The sequence below is a fragment of the Pleurodeles waltl genome, chromosome 6, assembly GCF_031143425.1.
Source record: "Pleurodeles waltl isolate 20211129_DDA chromosome 6, aPleWal1.hap1.20221129, whole genome shotgun sequence".
Lineage (NCBI taxonomy): Eukaryota > Metazoa > Chordata > Amphibia > Caudata > Salamandridae > Pleurodeles > Pleurodeles waltl.
In genome coordinates, this window is record NC_090445.1 from 1065596314 (window position 1) to 1065616745 (window position 20432).

Consider the following 20432-nt stretch of genomic DNA (forward strand, 5'->3'; position numbering starts at 1 on the left):
CTATGGAAAATACATGGGGATTTTATGTTTTGAGCCCCCCCTTTTTTGTCACTGCCTGCTTGATGGATCCCCCAAAACTTTCCAGGGGGGAGCTGAGGTGGATGAACTTTTTTTTTTCAAAGTTTAGTGAAGATTCGTCACACGCGGACGAAGTTATTAGCAAATCAAAAAAAGCTTCAACTATGGAAAAGAAGACCTAACTATAACTACCTACTGGCAACCACTCTAAATGACCTGTTATACATTCAGAGGGCTAATAAAGCGCTTACAGGTGAAATTACCAGAAGACATTCTGGGGGTCATTCTGACCCTGGCGGTAATTACCGCCATGGCGGAGGTCGGCGGTAGCACCGCCAACAGGCTGGCGGTGCACCGCTGGGCATTCTGACCGCGGCGGTTCAGCCGCGGCCAGAAACGGAAAGTCGGCGGTGTACCGCCGACTTCCCGCTGCCCTTGAGAATCCTCCGCCGCCATGGGGATTCTGACACCCCCTACCGCCATCCGGTTCCTGGCGGTTCTCACGCCAGGAACAGGATGGCGGTAGGGGGTGCCGCGGGGCCCCTGGGGGCCCCTGCAGTGCCCATGTCAATGGCATGGGCACTGCAGGGGCCCCCGTAAGAGGGCCCCACGAAGAATTTCAGTGTCTGCTTTGCAGACACTGAAATTCGCGACGGGTGCAACTGCACCCGTCGCACCTTCCCACTCCGCCGGCTCCATTCTGAGCCGGCGTCCTCGTGGGAAGGGTGTTTCCCGCTGGGCTGGCGGGCGGACTTTCGGCGGTCGCCCGCCGGCCCAGTGGGAAAGCCAGAATGGAGCGGTCTTTCGGCGGGAACCGCTTGGCGGGCGGCGACCGCCGTCCGCCGCGGTCAGAATCACCCCCTCTATGTTTTTCTTCAAAGGAGAGTGTCTTCATAAATAGCGTGTGTCCTTTCCCACAAGACAGAGACCGCCCATGTTAGGGTGGTGGCTCCCAGGAACGAAAAAGTTTTGATGAAGATTCAAATGATTGGGAGCCTGACTTGGCCATTGTTACCAAAGGGAAAAAACTATTTGAGAGTTTACTCAAATCTGAATTGGCAGTAGCGGTGGGCAAGGGACACAAGAGAGGATAATTGTATTCTGACTTGTGAATTCCGATATAATAAAGACATAATAAAGACAACAAAAGATTGAACACCTCAGGCAGGTATTGCTGCTTTAGAGAGAGGAAGAAATATCAATGTGCCTGGAAACTGAACTGAACGAATACAAAAAGCCAAAAATAGAAAAAGCCTGTGATGACTGTGTATAATGGACTGTTTATTGGGATTCTTTATTACAGTTATAAATATGGAATGGGCTATTTTTTTCTACAATACACACTCTAAGCGATATGACCATTGGAAAGACTATATAATAGCAGGATAGTCTTTCATTCATCTTTAAATTGCATGCAGTCACTGTTGAATGAGAGAGGTTGCCTGTGAACAAGGCTTGCAAGGAGAGCCGGAATGCATCAGGATTTAAAGCGACCAGAAAAAACCATCAATCAGTCATAAAAAAATTAAAAAGTATTAGAACTGTCTTCGACTTAAATAGATTTGATTCTGTCTTCATCCATTTATGCCAACTTCATTAGCTACAAGTATATAGGTGTCTCATCAAATATCATGTACAGCATTTTTCATGAAACAATATCTAACAAATGTAAAAAAAGTATGCCCTCCGTCAGGCAATAATAGCCACATTTGAAATTCCCCACAAAGAACGGCAAATGGTGAACATGAGCTTTTCAAGTACAAATATCGCAGCTATGGAACCAACTGCTGTTATGACTGTGCAATGAAACATGAAGTTCAGAAATGTTGTCTGGCTTAGTTGTTTTGTACTGTTTCACCAATTCTGGTTCTAAGCTTCAAGGGTCTCAATCGATTCACTGTCTTCATGAATAAAACTTCTCTCTGAATTGCGTTTAGGGCATACGCCCCTCCCAGATGTCAAGGCTCCCTTACGATTTGAAGCAAGATATATTATGAGTCATATTCAGGACACTATCACAAGTGGTAATCATTGCACCTATCTTTTCCCTCGTGATATTTTAAAACACCATTTCAAATATGTTGGTGGGGCCTGTTCTTCATCACCATGGAGAAATCCACCCACAGATCTGACTTCTAAGCCCCTCACATGATCATAGGTTCATGGGCTCACTTTTGAGGGCAGGGAACTCCATGGAATTAATAATGGACCAAGTTCTAGATTGTGTCTCCAAACGTATAAAAATGCTTCACCAGTACTGTTTCTGTACCTGTTTGCTGATAAAGAAGTGGTACTGACTGAACTGAGATTTCCTTTGTTCCTGTTCATAGAGAACTTTGCCTGGCAGTTTGGACTGGGGTGTTCCTATTGGAGAAAAGCCAAGGCGGATTTCGAGAGAACTGGCCTCTGCCTGGATGGGATAATGGATGAAGAGCATCCATCACCTTTGTGTTTTCCTCCGTTCACTTGCTGTTTGCCATGCAGTTCTGGGCTTCTAGAGGAATCAATTCCATGTACCCACCTTTTAAAATATGGGCCTTAGCTCCTTTTCACACCTAACTGGGTTAGAGTTGCTGGTATTAAGATAGGAACATCACTTTGACAATAGAACTCCTATCTTCTACAGCAGTGATTTGGATCACAACCTATCATTCCCAGTGTGCCTGGTTGTGTGTTCCTGATTTTGTATTGCTGATATTACTTGTAGTCCTCTGCCATTAGATGATCCTGGAGTGGTTCAGGTTCAGGCTCCATTTTAACAATGGTTGATTCTCAGGCACATGATCTTCAACTAACCATGGCCAACAGTCTCCTGCAAAGTGGATCACCTTGCCACATCTGGACTGCTTCTTCTCTTTTGTGAGACACTTGTTTGGATTGTGTGCCGGCCTTTGTAGTATCCACAGGTGTTCACATTTGTCTGGTAGACAGATCTTTGTAGAAACATAAGCCTTGTCCTCATGTTCCACATTTTTCTGGTCCATCATGGAGCCTGTTACTTGATGGCCTTCATTGTGAACATAGCCTTATTGTGCTCATCTCATGGAACTACCACTAGGATGCCTAGTTGGTCATTGCTTGTTGATTCGGAAACCTTGCTACAGCTTGGAAGATCTGAATCTTTCCAAAATTTGCACTTTGACCTTCTCAGTCTAGTGTGCATGTACTAATTAGCTCCTACAGACGGACATCAAAAGCATCTAGTGACTCTCCTTACGCCAGGCAGTGCATGCATAGTAATAACAATTTGTGTTTCAAAGTAGGTATTCACAATGCATTATTTACAGATACACAATTGGTTCCATGCTCCAGCATGGTAATGAAGGTGAGTGAGTTTAAATGTTATATGGATGGGGACACAGCTCCAAAGAACATCAGTGGTGTGAGAGAGGACGTAAAAGCTCACAAGGACCTCCTGATATTGAAAATGAAGCTGGTTATATTAAGCAAAAAGAATAGAGCTCAGCTGCTTTATCTGATGGCCATTTTTGAAAATGAAAAAGCTAGACACTGAAATGGCATCTAAATCTTACCTAAATCTGGTGTGGTCAGCTACTATTAGACTAAAAATGTTATAGGTACACAGAGAAACAAGTTCCATGCCCTGCAGCTCTTTTCTAAAAGAGATGAATAAAGCTAAAGATGGGTAGAAGACACATAACCATGCACATTGGCATTCTGAAAATGTTGGAATAACAAGTGCATCAATTGGATATACATCCCATGAAAGGATCTTAAGTGTGGTACTGTTACAAATGCTGTTCGCCAAAATTCTAGTTAAATACCATGATCGTCACTCTTGACCAAACTGAATTATACATTCAGAAGGTTTTGAAGGGGAATCAAGGAAGCTGTGCAATTTTTAGAAGTCATGAAATATATTTATATATATATATATGTTTTCAAATATTGAAGAGGAAGAATCTGCATCTGTTGGTTATATTAATAAAGAAAAAATAGGAGAAGGAAAAATGAGTTAAGGAAAATTATAACACAAGCTAAGGACAAAACAAAAGCAGAATACACTGTGGAGACCTAATAAGGAGAGGACACCGTTTTACAGATAAATGATTTCTCTGTCATCCATCAGCAGAGAAGGAGCGACAGTATAGAGAAGATTGAAAAAAATAAAACAATGTAATAAAATACTGACAAAAGATAGCATTTCAATAAATCAACCTTCTATCCACATAGATGCAGGGGTTCCAGTAACCAATATAGCAGAGGTCAAACAAGATCTGCTCTTTAAATTGGCAAGTGTACAACCAGTACCTGTCCCATTGGAGGTTTCTTCAGTTCCAATCAGAGGAAAACATTTATTAGTTTCTGTATCTCCTTTTGGTCTTTCATCAGCTTCTTGGTGCTTTACCAAGTTTCTATAGCCGGCGGTGGTGCATTAAAGATCTCAAGGCATTTGCATGGTAACCTTTCTGGATAACATTCTAATAATGCCCAAAGACAAATGGGATTTCATGACAAACCTCTATTCTTCTTCTTGAGAGTTTGGGATATAAATCAGACAAAACACTTCTCTTTAGGTCAGTCTATAGAATATCTAGGTTATCTTGTGAATGCAACATCCTGAACACCCCAGCTTCAGATATGAAGCAAATTCCTATCAGAAAAAGAGTTATCCCATTTCCTAAATCTTTTTCATATATCCCTTTGCCAGTAAGCTCAATACTAGATCATTTGGCTTTATTAATCCAAGCTATATGTACAGGTCCCCTTCAGAATTGAAATTCACCATCTAAAACAGGGTTTGAGCTACTCAGATATGAGTCCCTTGGACCTAAGATCAAAAGAAGCAACAAACTAGAGGTTGGAACAGAAGCCCATTTTTTCAGTTCAGCCACACTTCTTCTATTAGAATGAGATGCAAGATCATAATGGTGAGGTGCTTAATGTGGCAGGTTCTGAAATCGTTGCACTTTGTCCCTGAAGGAGCCTTCTATGCATGTAAATGATTAATAGATTCTTCAAGGCTACTTTGTCACCCAAACATTGATGCTCATTGTATGGTCCTTAGGTTGGACAACCTCACAGCTGTGAGCTACATCAATCACCTAGGAGGAGCTCATTTAAAAATTCTAGCCATTCTAGCAAAGCAATTCTGGGAGCACTGCCAGTAATAATGCAATACCTTCTAGGCCATCTGATTTCAGTAGCAGATTGCTTCTCCCACCATTTTAGAGAGTTCCGTGACTGGCGACTTCATATTCCAGTGATTCAACACCTTCAGCAGGAAGGGTGTCCACTCTAAATAGATCTAGTTGCCTCAAGACTCAATGTCCACTTCCCTCAGTATTAAAGCTGGAGACTAGAGCTTTGTCAATAGTAACAGATGCTTTTCTTGACCATGGAACTAGGGGCTGCCTTATGCCTTCTCTTCATTCCTCAAGATGTCACAATGCCTCTCCATAATCGGGGGAAATGTTTTCTTTAATAATAATGACTTTGTTTTGGCCATCTCAATTTTGTGTCCTGATTCTGTTAAAAACATCAATAGACATTCCGTTTCCCTTTACCAGTTTTCCTTGCTGTCTACAAAATATGCAGGTCAGTTTCACAACCTGGTACTCTTGGGCAACCTTCAGTTTATATCATGGAAAAATCTGGACACCATGGTCTGTCCGAGTCTGAGACTCTGATTGCAAAAGCCTGGCTCTATGAACATCCAGACTGCAGGTCAGCTTGGTCCTCCAGTTGCACTGCTGTCTGGAAGCAAACACAAATCCTGTTTCATCAAGCACATACCTAATAGCCAATTTTCTAGGCCATTAAGCGTCCTCAAGTCATGCAGGATTATAAAAATTCACAGGTCTGCCATTTCATTACATTGCTGGAAATTCAATTGGAGAGCATTGGTTAATATGTACATTATTCTGTAGTATTAGGATAAGTATTCCTCCTATTACCAAGTATAACTGTCTATGGGATGTTAATCTGGTGTTGAACTTGTTTATGCCAAGGCCTAATAACCATTATTTATCATTGAAAGCATCATCATCAAAACTGATAAAGTTGGAATGTTTAGTCTTGGTCAAAGGACTTTCAGACATCACTGCTTTCAGTCAGGTGGCTTACTCCCACCAAGGTTTGATTCTCTACTGCTAAAGAAATAAAACATTTATCCTAAATGTATAGTATCCTGCTTTTCCAGACCATCCAAATCTTTGTGTTGTAAGTTGTTTAAAAAATGTGAATCATACTTTTTCGCATTGTCTTACAGTCAACTCCTCATTTCACATAAAAAATCACCATTCTCCTGGGTCATCAGCTGTCCTGGCCAGATGGGATAAATAAATTTATGTCACAACCTGACATTGACATCACTATGTATAGATTAATTCATCCATGTGGGCTATGGACTCAAAAGCTGACTGGGCCTGACCTAGGTTTAAGGCATTCTGACAGTGGCTGATTGGTCTCTTAGAGCTTTATTTGTATACTGATTTATCATGTTTTGTTTTCTGTTGTTAATTTTTTTTTAAACTTACAATATGAGCCTCTGTTCTTGGAATAAGAAACAGTGTTAATGTTAATGTTGGAAAATCCAAATTTAAACAGGGGAAAGTAATATCCCACCTCTCAAACACATATTGTGTAGCATACTTCAATATGTAGATTTTTTTCCCTCCCTTTTCTTTGCTATTACTGATTTTGTTTTTTCTTTGTCATTCCTCAGACAACAGTTCCCCGGTCTAACAGGTCGTTCTTTGGACGCTGGAGAATGAATCTTGGTTATTCTTTTTCTCCTTTGTATTTTTGTTTTACGTTTGCTTTTTCACCAGTTGAGCAGAATCTTCAGCATCACGAAATAGGAAGGACTGGACTATTGGGGTCTATTTGTAGTGATTGATCACTTGTGTGATGTGCATTGGCACTTCTACATGATGGTTTTCTGGGTATTCTATTTTTTTTAATGTTATTAGAGTTTTTTGTTCACTTGTCCCTCTTTGGCTGCTACACAAATAAACAGCAGAAAAGACCAAACATTACTTATAGCTGTTTCGTTAATATAAGTAGAACTTTACCACATAACCACTTGCAAAATCCTCATTCTTTAACAATGTGAATAATGTGATATTTTATATTTTTTCTACAGCTGGAGCAGCATACTGGGCTGTCATCTGATGAACTTTCATCTGGAAAACATTACCCAATTCTTCATGAGAATTCCCATAGTTCTTGTTCTTCCCTATAGTATACACTCTTCTAGTCCATCAAATTGTTACCCATTTATTCCTGATCTAGGTGAATTTATCCTTGCAGGATCCTTTTGACTGAAACCACTCTTCTGTGTCTGCTGCTTCTTCTCATACTCCATACAGGTTGGTCATCAATTCTCAGAAGTTGCTGCTGGGGAGACAGGTTATCAACAGATGTGTATTTTATTGTATTGTACTGTAATAGCATTTATATAGCGCTTACTACCACTGAGAAGGCGTCTAAGCGCTTTTCGGCGAGTAGCACGCTACTCCGGAACCCAAGAGCAATTAGTGGTGGACTTGTATAGGGAAATGGGCATACAGTTGTAGTATTATTATGAGTTAATTTGAGTAGCGGATATGTGAGTTTGTTAGTTGGATTGACTAGAGTAACAGGGGGATAGAGGAGGGAAGAATCCAGAAGTGTTAATTGGGAGTTTATAGTAATAGGATGAGGCTTGGGATGAGTAAAGGAGAGATGGAGGAGGGAAGAGTCTGTGGAAAGGGTTAGGGAGATCGTAGTAGCAGGAGGGGTTTTGGATGAGTCAAAGGTGAGATAAATGAGGGAGAATTTAGTAGGGTTGTTTGGAAGATCGTGGTAGTAAACTGAGGTTTGGGTGAGCTAGATCTGGAAGAGGAGGGAAGAGCTTAGGCAGGGTTATTTTGGAGATGAAAGTAGTAGAATGGGTTTGGGATGAGTCAGAGTCGGGATGTAGGATAGATTGATAGAGACATGACATATGGTGATGGATAGACAAAGTAAAGCTTGCAAGAGAGTAAATGTATATTATTTTTATTTATTTATAATTTAATTTATATATACACATTTTTTAATCATTATTTTTTTCTCTTTAATTTTTTTATTCATTATTTTTATTATTTTTTACTTTAATTTACTTATCATTTGAATTTTATTTATAGATTTTATTTTATTTATTTTTATTTAATTTTTCTCTAGTACAGTAGGATTAGCGTAATAAATAAATAGATATGTAAATACATTTTAAGGGAATATGTGTTCAAGAATATAATAATGGATATAATATGAGAGGAAAAGTAGTATTGTACAAACACAGACTCTCAAGATTTTAATATTTGAAGTTAATTAATAAGTGTACTTTTCTAACATTTATTTATTTGAATAGTGAAATGCTTATAATAATAAAACATTTGATCAGTGTGATATAAAACGAGAGCAGGGATTCATAAGTATCCAAAATAACAACTTATCCAGGAGTTATGCAATGCCCTGTGGACATCTTAAGCATAGAATAACATACACATGTATATGTATATATACACACACACATACATACACACATATATACACATAGATATACATATTTAACCCGAGTAAATATATATTTGTTAAACAGGTTTAAAGAGTATGTGTGTACTTTATTGTTATGACATAGTAGCGATACATAGTTCCTAAAGAACTATACATAGCTAGAATATACACATAATCAGATGAAAAATAATTATCAAGACAGGCATATGCAGTCCATTGCTGTTTGAATGTGGTGGTTTTGAAGGAAAGAGCCAACTCTTGAGTAGTCTACTGAAAACAAGATATTTATTTGTGGATCTTGTATTTGAGGGTCACGAGTTCCATAGTTTGGCTGCTTGAACAGATAAGGATGTACCACCTATAGTCTTTTTCTTGTATGGTGGTGTTCTAAGGCGGGGTGCCAATGTTGAGCGGAGGTTTCTTTGTTGAATGTATTTGGTTATCTTGTTTCTCATAAAAAGCGGTCCTGTTCCATGTATAGCTTTGTGGGTGACACAAAGCAGCTTGAAGGTGGATCTTCTAGCAACTGGTAACCAGTGTAGTGCTCTCAAGGTAGGAGAGATGTGGGCTTGTGGTTTTACGTTTAATAGTAACCTGGCAGCGAAGTTCTGAATACGTTGTAGTTTTTTCATAATAGATAGAGATGATCCATGGTAGAGGCCATTGTCATAATCCAGTTTGGATAGTACAAGAGAGATAGTAGCCTGCACCTAGTGTGGAAATCCGAGGTGGGGAAGATGTGTAGCAGAGTCTTCAAGGTGATGAAGCTTGTTTGTGCTAATTTGTCTACTTAGCCATCATTGTTAACTTGGTGTCCATGGTAATTCTAAGGTTTTTAACTTCCTCGGATGATTGATGAGGTGGTCTGAGATCATCAGGCCATGTGCACAGTGGGTCATAATTTTTCCAGTTACCACATATGAGTATTTCCGTTTTGGAGGCATTTAGTTTGACATGGCTCCAAGTCATCCACGGATTAACGGCTCTGAGGCAACTGAAGATTTGTGATTTATTTGTTTTATAGCACCTCTCTTACCAGCGTAGGGTGTTGAAGCACTTTATATCACACACATATACAGAGACAATGAATCATACGCGTGTAAATCAGTGTATAGAAAATGTTATATAAGACAAAGGTCGCTACAAGGTGTAGGATTCACATGACATCCATACTGGTAGATATTTTTTAAGAGTACTTGGTCTGGGGAAGCATCAACTCAGGATTCAGAATGTAACATAGAGGTTAGGGTTGACTTTACTAATAACAATTTATTGTGAATCAGATAGCTGAATTAGGAAGTCAGCAGTGGGGCATATGAAGAATAAGCACAACAAAGACTCCCCTTGTACCACAGTTATACTGATTATTGTTTTTGTGTATTTTCATCTCCCTTGGGGTCACTTCTGTTTTGTCTTTTTCCCTACAACTTGAAGAAGTGAATCTCTTTTGGTCCAGTCTAATATAATGGTAGGGTACAGTCTCCTAAGCAGGCAGGAAGATGCCTGTTCGGATCCATTACTGAGTGTACAAATGCCACCGGAAATGAACTGCCTCGCTATCTGCATGGAAAGAAATTCCTTGCAGCAGCATCATTGGGAGGGACGCTGGGGCAGGGACAGAGAGAGTAGGAGAGGAGGCTGCATGCAGAGCAGCATCAAGGAAGGGAGATTGGACTGTTGGCTCCATATACCAAACTTATAACACATAAATAAAAGGACTACCTGAATCTCATCACCAATTTCAGCTACATTTGTACTAAACGTACATATTAGCAAACTACTGCAGGCTGATCAAAAACATGACAGTTAATAAGCCATTTCCTGAAGTGGGCCCCCTAAAAGTAACTGAAGCGGTCGATCCAAAGCCATTTTTTGAATGATATTTGGTATGAATGTTGTATGTTGTGCTGACATGAGGTCTTGCCAGACTTCTAAATTGTCTGTAGCAAAAACTAAAGGGAAAAAGCCACAACCAGAAATAGGAGCTCCATTCAGTCCATTAGAATCACAATATTTAAACCTGTGCTAACTGAACCGGCCATGTTTTGAAGGTGAAATGGGCAATATTTATACAGAAAAGCAGAAAGCACCAGTTCTAAAGACTCTACTTAGGCCCTGCAACCAGGGAGTGAACAGAAAGTGGGTTGGAATTGAGAGCTTTGCCATGATGAAGCCTGAAATACTTGTGAACCATGCTTAGACTAACAATAATAATGAATTTGCTCTTGACAACATATCAAAGAGTTTTTTATTGTAGTGGTGTGGTAGCCAAGCACTGGGTTTAAATTTAGTGGTTGAAACTTAAGATCAAGGGCCTGATTTATGAAAAGTTACTGTCGCCCTTTGTGTCATATTTTAACTCAAAAGCGGTGCAAACTTACAAAATATAATTGTATTTGTAACTTTGTGCTGCTTTTGCATCAGAAAATGACGCAAAGTCAGCGCTAAATTTTCATAAATCAGGCCCCAAGCTTCCCATTGTGACACACTCCATGATTTTGTGTGTGTCACTTTTTTGAGACCCGCTGCACATTCTAATGTCTAGAAATTTCCTATGCGCAATGCCGAGTGTCATACAGCTACGGTGCTCAGTTGAAGCCTTCACATCTTGGTATAAGGGGAGAGGAAAGATTTTAATCACTTGGTTTAACATAGTAAAAAGGTACATGTAAAAGGAATACAAAAACTGCAGGAGCAGTGGATGTATTTTACCTGTGCAAAAATCGAGCGGGCACGTCAAGCGAACCCTATAATCTTGACAGGACTTCCCATTCTGATCTTCATTAAGGCAAGCAAAGCCGTTGTCTGCATCGAACCTGCAAATACACATAAGGGAACATTCTCATATCAGCATATATGTGATCTATTTGCTTTCTACATCCAATACACAGAAAAATATGTATGTCAACGTTTAGTGGCTCCGTAAGATGTCTTTGGGAGCTTCAATGACATCTCTGTTTCTTATTGCACAATTTATTCTGGCTCTTCTTTTTCACAAGAAAGCGTAAAGTAAAACTTTTTTCTGTTAACCAGAATGTTAAAAAACAATTAGTCCTCTTATTGATTCGGTCATGTGTATCCTCTTTTACAAATCTTCTTTTTCCCTGTGCTCCCAACCTTCTTCTGTTCCTTTGTACCATTCCTCCTCGACCTCTCTGAAGCAGCTTTGGAAGAATGCTGTATAACTGTCCTGTGAATAAACTGATCTAATATGAAAGGCAACCCTTCCATAGGTGTATTTACATTCTGCGCAGGAGCACCGGAAGCTGCTGCAGTTCTATCCGCTAGCATGGTTCCTAATGTGACTCGGGGAATCATGTCATCTAACAGTTGCCGAAAAAGCTGCCTGCCCTGGACAGGTTATGGGAGCAGGGGCCAGTGCTCCTCCTAGCCAGCATAGGGCAAGGTCAAGAAGGGTCAGGACATCGGGGATCATAATTATACTGCATCCCTCTTTTATGCATAGTCAAAAAATGAGCTACTTGACCTGAATAAAAGGTTAACAAAAGTATTTGAACATGTTTAGATTTAGGGGGGAAAAACTATCACTCTACAGTTTCCACTGATTTTTTTGTCAAGATGTCTAGATTCCCCAGATGCTACCTTCTGGGGCGTTGCATGGCCTTAATGCTGTAGTTGATCTATGAACCCTGGAAGATGCTGCACCGCTGAAGTATTGCCAATTTCCATGATGGCCTCTAATATTTAAAGAGACTACTTTGAGTAAACGGGTTCTGCCTGTGAAAACCCCTTTTTTTTGCTTTCGGACATTTGCTGTGACATGGAAATCCCAAATGGAGTGCTACCCAGTGTAATGGTCTTAGTAAAATGATTTGGAGTTTTAAACTCCAGTGCCCACTATTTAAATTGAGGTCAGCGGCCCGGGACAGCTCGCACAAGGGTCTCTGAGCAGTACATCACGTTAGAACACATACAGGCTGAGTGCTGAAGATTATTTTGTGGAACAGGCAGCATTGTGACCGATGCCTCTCAGTTTAAATTATTATTTAATTGGAGACTAGAAGGGACTGCACCATTATTCCTGTGTAAAGTGTATGAATGCATCATGTTTCACTGTACACTTTATGGGGGTCATTCTGACCCCGGCGGTCATGGACCGCCGGGGCCAGGGTTGGCGGGAGCACCGGCAACAAGCTGGCGGTGCCCCGCAGGGCATTCTGACCGCGGCGGTTCAGCCGCGGTCAGAAAGGGAAAACCGGCAGTCTCCCGCCGGTTTTCCGCTGCCCTGTAGAATCCTCCATGGCGGCGCAGCGAGCCATCATGTTCCTGGCGGCTCTGCTGCCAGGAACAGGATGGCGGTATGGGGTGTCGTGGGGCCCCTGGGGGCCCCTGCAGTGCCCATGCCAATGGCATGGGCACTGCAGGGGCCCCCGTAAGAGGGCCTCACTGCACCCATCGCACCTTCCCACTCCGCCGGCTCAATTCTGAGCCGGCGTCCTAGTGGGAAGGCTGTTTTGCACTGGGCTGGCGGGCGGCCTTTTGGCGGTCGCCCGCCAGCCCAGTGCAAAACCCAAAATACCCTCAGCGGTCTTTCGACCGCAGAGCGGTATTTTGGAGGGGGGAACTCTGGCGGGCGGCCTCCGCCGCCCGCCAGGGTGAGAATCACCCCCTATATGTTTAACTCTGATCAAACTCCAGACTGAAACATGATATAAGTGTCAAAGTCACTGCCTTCTATATACATTACTGGCCCATAATTCAAACATGAAGTCTTTTTAAACATACTTGAATTGCTTAACATACTTTAGATGTTGCCATCTTTCTCTCAGCCAGCCCTTAACGAGATTCATCTACTGCCTGGACGAGGGAGCTTTTTATTTTTAAACTTTATTTTCGACAACCAATCAGCATATAATGACTGGATGCTCACTGGCGAAGTACATAGTTACTGAATGCAATCAATACAGGTGGCAGATAGCATGGAAAAGACACGAAGGGTTCTGACAGTATGCAACATTTCACATAGTGAGAAACAACATTTCCATCACCGGCATCTGGACTCCCGCACCTCCCAAACCTGGGGGCCCAGCAACAGATCGCTCCACGGTGGACACCACACATAGACACATCTGAATACTAGCAGTATTTCTCCGGGTGGTATCACGCAGCATGTCGTGTGTAGTGTCGGGGCCCTAGGTCCCCATGCTACTGAAAGAGACGACACGGACACAGTTTCTTGGTAGGTGGAACTGGCCCTGGGCACGTGCGCCTGGCCCTTTTTATTTGCAGGGTCACCTGACCGGTGACGCCTGTGTTGGGTGGGTGTGAGGTGTATACAGAAGGCCAGCCCTCAGCAGAGTGGCTGGCAAAACACTAGAACGTGTCCAGCAGGACACTACATTCCTCCAAAACTTTATTGAGGAACAAAACAAAGTCCAACCTGTAAACTAAAACACAGTAGCAAAAACACCACCATCAGTCTCTCGGCCTCGAGAAGGCAGGCCGCAGTAATTGCAGGGGACAGTTGCAGCTGGGAGCACCCGGACACCTCCACACGAGTCCATGATTTAACCGGGTACAGCCGGGCACGAACACTGTGTGCAAGAAGTCCAGACTCTGACAGTTAGATGGTTGGTTAGGTGTCCACTGATGCGCTGTGGTTCAGTCCTGTGGGCACTCGTGGCAAGGCTGGTGGTGTTTACAGTTCAATTTGTTCGAATAGGGCGTATCATTCGAATTGGGGGTGTCATTCAAATTGAATTGGGTGCATCACGAGCATTGGTGGAGTCCACTGTGAATCTGCTTGCCGAGACATCCTGGCTTCACGAAGGCCAATCCCTCGAAGACGGATGACATCTGTGATGGCGTGAAGTCCTCCTCTGAAACCTTTGTACATCCTGACACTCTGATGGCAGAGCTGCTTCCAGACCACCTCTCGGTTGCGGACTCTTCACTCTGGAACTTCCTCGAGGCCTTTTCGATGGGTTTGCCATGGGATTGGCATGGACTGTGCTGGGCTGCGTGTGGGCCATCTACCGTCCGCTGCAGGCTGTCCGACAGGAGCCATGGTCAACTCATTCGTGCAACCAGAAGGGTGGATGTTTAGTGGTCAGGGCGCTTGCCGACATGGATCAGGTTCATGCGGGTTCTCAGACGGTCTTAGGGCAATTGTCTCTCACGTTGCCAGGAGGGTGTCTAGTTGATGTAATGTTATTTCACTGAAGACAGTCTTGGTGTGCTGCGACCTGTTGGAGTCTCCATTGCACAGCGTTGCTTGTCTCCTTTACTTCATCGGTGGGGCAATGTCCAGTCCTCTCTCAAGCTTGAGAGACCCCTTGTCTGGGTTTCCAAGGGACTGCTTGTGGTTTGCGCTGGGGCTGCTTGTGTGCCACACAGGGCAGCTGCACGACCTCCTAGGAGCCACTGCCTCGTCGCTCGGGCAATCACCGGGGTAGATGGGTCTAGGTCACGACTACTCTTGCCACCGAGAGCAGGATACAGGCATGGTGAGCAGGTGGTCATTGGTTGACTGGTTCTTCAGAGCATTAAAGCAGAGGTGTAGGACTCCAGTCTGGTTGTTTAACTGCTCCTTCAATGGATACCGTGATGCACATGGCAATGATGATGTTTGCCATTTGGAGACCTGGACGACAAGTGACGTTGCTGGAGTAAGGGTGATTGGAGTAACCTCGTCATAGCGAGTGCAGTCCTTCTCTTGCTCATGTGCAGATGCTAGCAGTGGTGCCATCTGCTTCAAGCAGCCGATGGCAGGTGGCTTGGATGGTCACCTTTGACGTGTGGGGTAAGTACGCAGTTCGCGCATTGCGTCTTACATTTGGCACTCCCGCCGAGCTGTCTCCAGTGATGTCATCGCACCCCGGTGGCTGTCTTGTCTGTGGGTGCACTCTTCCTTTGTTGTGTGAGTCCTCCATCTCTCCACCCTGTTGATCTTCCGTTCTTGTTCTTCTGTGATCGTCAGGTGTTCCAAATCCATTCATCTGAAAAGCAGCAGGCCACAGACCGACTGCACTGTCTATGGCCCCACATCACCGTCTCCCACGTTTGCGGCTCCGTTGCCCCTTGGTCGTATAAGAAATGCTTGGTAAGGCCCCCAAATATCTTTCGGGCAGCTGCAGATTGGCGTTAGGTGATGATCAGTGCTTAATTTGTAAATAAAAAGGTGCTGGTGCCCAAAGCCCTCCTCAAACAGGCAGCTACTGCAATTAAATGTGTGAACACAGAATAGTCAAGCAGCGTAATCCTGAAGCCATCTCGGGCCTCTTCAATCAATATAAATTGCCCCTTCAGCTCACTCTTGTCTACTTTCTCTCTTTGTGACGCTTTTTCGTTTTTCCCTTCATCCGTCTTTCCCATATGTGTCTTTTGCTCACAGCAAATACTTGAGGCAGGAGAATAAGCGCCGGCCCTCAGGAATAAGTGCCGGTGCTCAGCACCGGAAATAACAAGCACAAATTAAGCACTGGTCATGATAACTATTGAGTATTACAGTATGCCAAATCCGTGTGCCGTTCCTGCAGCGTTGGTAGAGGGCCTTTCGCACAGCGCATCTCTATCCTGCACTTCGCCAGCAGCAATCCCAAAGCAACGAGATATATACAGGTCTTCAGGACATTCTAGACGGGTTTAATAACTCCGTGCCACCGCATTTCCTGCGAGCTTGCATATAGTTTAGCGATCTTGAGCTACGGTGCCATCGCTTGCAGAAAGTGAGTCAAAGCGGGCAACTCCTAAGTTTCCACCACGGACTGCCCAAGCAGGTTCCTGCAACGTGTGGTGCCCAAGTTATGAATTAAACTGGGCCGGGAGGGTGGCTGCGTCGCACTATGCACTCATATGTTCCTAACTGCGTAGGAAACCGTCGACGAAAAATCACCCATGTGTTCTAATCCCAGCTTCTGCAGTGCGTTCACCGCTGGGGGAACCTCATACACCCCTCTAGCGGTATCCGAGGTGCCTTGTAAAAGGCCAACATCAACCCATCTGTGCCCAGCACCTTCATGTCCGGTATGTCCTCCAGAACCCCCACAGCCTCCGAAGGGCAGAGCAGTGCAATAAGATGTTCCCTATGCGCCACATCCACCACTTCACGGTGATGTGGGTAGGTAGTCTGATGTGGCCTGCTAACTGTATATGAGCTGTGAAGTATAGAGGCGCACCTTGAAAGCTGTCCACCACCTGATTCGCCGAGTATAGAGGCACACCTTGTTCATCATTAATAGTACTGCACTGACTTCACAGCAAGGTCGAATGAGCACGCCAACATCGCACTAGGCCCTTGCCATATGCCCTTACTGTTGCATATTTACCCAGGTGCGTGACCTCACTCTGAGCCACTTCCTTATGCTCCTCCAATCGGGTCCTGGTGTCCTTCAACAAATTATGCTCAGTAGTTTCTCTATGCAAATGTTTTAGGTCCCCCAGTTCCATCTCCAACCGGGACAGGCAGCCAATAATCAAGCGTAGCATCCCTTTGTGCTCGGAGATGGTGACCTTGGCCTTGAAAGCCTCCCAGATAGTAGGAAACTTTCCTATAGACCCTAGAGTAGCATGAAAATATTATTCAATCACCTGTGCAAGTTCCTTGTGGAACAGAGTCCAGCAAGGAGTACTGTAGAAAACCACCAGGGAAACACAGGGCTGCAAGCTGTCTAGTTCAAGAACCAGCAGCATCGCGGAGTGGTCACAATACGTACATGGTAGGTGCTTACATCTCTGGACACAAGGTACTAGGCTCAGAGACAATAGCCAATAGTCAGTGTGCATGTGAACGTTGTGTACCATCAAATAATGGGCATGATAATTGCCTGTGAGGAACCTATGTCACCAGACATCCAGCAGCCTGTACTGGTCAACAATATCATTAAGAGGATTGGATGGGCCGCAACTGAGGACAGTTGTGGCAGGCCACAGGAGCAATTTCTAAGGGGGCACAAGACACAGTTAAAATCACCGCCCCATGTCTGGGGCAGATCACCACACTGAGTAAGTCTAGCATGCAAAGCATGGTAAAACTGCAGGTTATCATAGTTGGGGCTGTATACTTCTACTAGCACAGCAGCAAATTGATCTTTGAAAAAGTGCACATCGACAAAGCAAACATTAGGATGTATACAAACGTTGTGAAGCTTGACACCAGAGTTGCACCAGATCCAAATAAGCCTGCCCGTGGCATGTGCTCTGAAGCCCGCTGCATAGCATGCACTCTCATGAGCCTCTGCGTGATTAGCCCACTTCCAGTGATCATATGCATTTTCTAAAGAATGGCAATGCCTATGCTCTGCCGCTGTAAGTACATCACCACTTTGCAAACTTTTCCACAGTCATTCAGCCCCCTGGCGTTCCATGTGAACATTTTCAACAGCAATGGGCACTTGGCACCAACACCCTTATCTGCAGCGCTCTCAGTCATCGCCGCAACACATGAATTTCACATACCAAGCATGTTGTGGACCACACATCTGCACTCTCTAGAGTAACACAAGGGCGACCAGTTCAGCATCTCTGCAGTCACTCTCCTGGGCCACCACCCACCGCTGTCCGGACCAAAAAGCTAACACTCCCACAGAGGACCATAGCACAAATCAAACAACAGCACAAGCGATAAACACTGCAGCTGGGAAAATAAAACAGGATAAAAATATAAAACAATAAAGGTACTAGTCTTGTTCCTCTACGTCTTGTGAAGCCTTCGACTTGCTTTTCCTCAAATCTCCGAAAGCACCGTCAAGCCCCTGCTGCCAACCGCTGCTTGAGGAACTTCTTCAAGAGTTTAGGGTCACTGAAGATCTTGGTCTTTCCATCCACTGACACAAGTAAAAAAGCAGCCATGTTCAGTTCCTGTAGCTCGTGCGTAGCCAGAATAAACTGTCTCTGTGCCACCTGGACCTGCTGCGTAAAATCTGGAAAAATTGAAACTTCGCTGCCCTTATGGTGGAGTACCTGTAGCTCCTGGCACTGGTGGGGTGCCGCATTGCGGTCTTGGTAGTTCAACAGCCTTGCAATGATTGGGCAGGGCCTTGTCCCTAGCACCAGATGAGGCGTGAGGTAACAATGGGCATGCTCCCCTGCAGAGATGTCTGAGAACGTCTCTCACCCCATCAGATCAATGAGTAGTTGCTCCACATATCTCTCTGTGTTCCCTATGTTAATGGATTTAGCAAGGCCTATGATGTGGAAGTCCTCCGCCTTCACCTGCAGGGAGGAAATTGCCTTCTCCAGCTGCTTTAGTGACATTGTGGCAGTGACCTGTTCATCTTCTGCTTCCAACACATGCCGTTTAACCATTTCCAGAATTTCTGCATTTTTGTCAAGGAGCTCCGACATCCCATCCATCTGAAAGGTGAGAGTATCAACCACACCGTCCATTTTAGTGAGTCTGAGCGGCATGGGGGTTAACATTTGTCATAATTGGCCACCAATTTCTGGCCCTGAAGCATGCCGTTCAGCATCTAGCACCGCCGCACCTTCATTGGAAACCCTGGGGTGCGTAGGTTGAACTGCAATCTGGGCTGTGTTTTGTCTGTCTTGCCAATTATGGTCAGTTGCCCCTCTGGCTGCAACAGGAGGTGTTACCAGCAGAGGGGTCACCACTTAGCACTCACCAAAAGAGAGGCAATCAGCGCCACAAAGACCCCCAAGCTGCATTCCAGCTACTAGAGGATACACAGGCCAAGTGCAGGGTAGATAGTTATTGTCAGTCAGTATGACCTTTCAGAGCCACAGGAGCCCCTGCAGCATTACAGCAGTCGCAAACACTACCCATGCTGGCTTGACCGAGGTTGGGGGCCCGCCCTCTCTGAAGAGCACTGAAGGCAGGCTGAAAGTTTCTGATGTCTCCAGGCAGTCTAGCTGCTTGAATGGTTGGGGTTTGCAGCAAGAGGTGATTTGCACCACCCACATCTCACCTCTAAGATGCCTCATCCATACTACTATGTTTCGCAGGAGCCCAGTAGCGCTCAACACCTCTGCCACGCGAACATGGCGCTTGCCGATTAGGCGGAGACGCCCTGTTCTACTTGACAAAATCCCAGTGGGGCCTAAGATCCTCCTGGGGCCACAAGGCACCCACGCCGTCCACCAGCTCACCAGGAAGGGAGACTTCAAGGCTCAGAATGGCACTTGGGCCTGTAGCAGGACTGTCGCTGCATGATGACCCTCGCAGTGTTCCTCCACTTTAGTGCAGGGATCAGGCCCTGACGTGGCCGCCAACTGCAAATACTGGCCCAGATGACTTTATTGATGGAGATGTGGGCTGCGCCCAGGTGCAGATATTACATCAAAGCCCCTTTGCATAATGTCCAGGGCTCCAGGATGGAACAATCAAGTTTCCGTCCGGCTCCCAGCAAATCGCTGATAGGCTTCATAGCGCGCTTCTCGTCTCAGCCGTGCGGCCAACGGTAATGTGCGGCTGTGGAATTTCAGCAGGGGTTACAGCATTGGCCTCGGTGTTAGGCAGAGAGGCAAACAAGGCAGTGGAAGTAGGCTATTCGGCACAGGATGATGCAGGATAAACGTGTGGCTGAAGGCGCTTGCCTAAATGGCTGTCATCTACAGGCCGGGCAAGCTCTGCCCCTGGTCAAGAGAGTTTTTTTTAAAATATATTTTTATTGCACATAGAAACATAATACAAACAAACCAAGATACAAAACAAGCATAGGAAACAAGGAACAATCAGGAAAACAGATAGGCCAACTTCACATTAATAAAAGTCCTAATCATACTGTCAGTAAGGGATACATTACAAACACAAAGCTGTTCTTGCTTGAAACTATAGTAAAGTGTGATCAGAATTAAATACCACGAGGGTTAAAGGGTCTGAATATGAGATTCTTGTCTGTATGAGCAGCTTAACTGTGAAAAGGCAGATATAGAGTATGATATAAATAAGTGGGGACCTGCAGATGCTGCAACTATTTAAGCTGTAGTGCTCA

General features: G+C 44.3%; 1 protein-coding gene across 1 annotated transcript in view; it reads right to left on the bottom strand.

Moving 5' to 3' along the window:
* The window catches only part of LOC138302077 (mucin-5AC-like), a 263254-nt gene that overhangs the window by 68878 nt on the left and 173944 nt on the right, over positions 1-20432 (bottom strand). The window contains exon 8 of the mRNA XM_069242465.1: positions 11233-11336. Within this exon, the coding sequence (XP_069098566.1) occupies positions 11233-11336 (104 nt within the window). The remainder of the gene's footprint in view (positions 1-11232; positions 11337-20432) is intronic.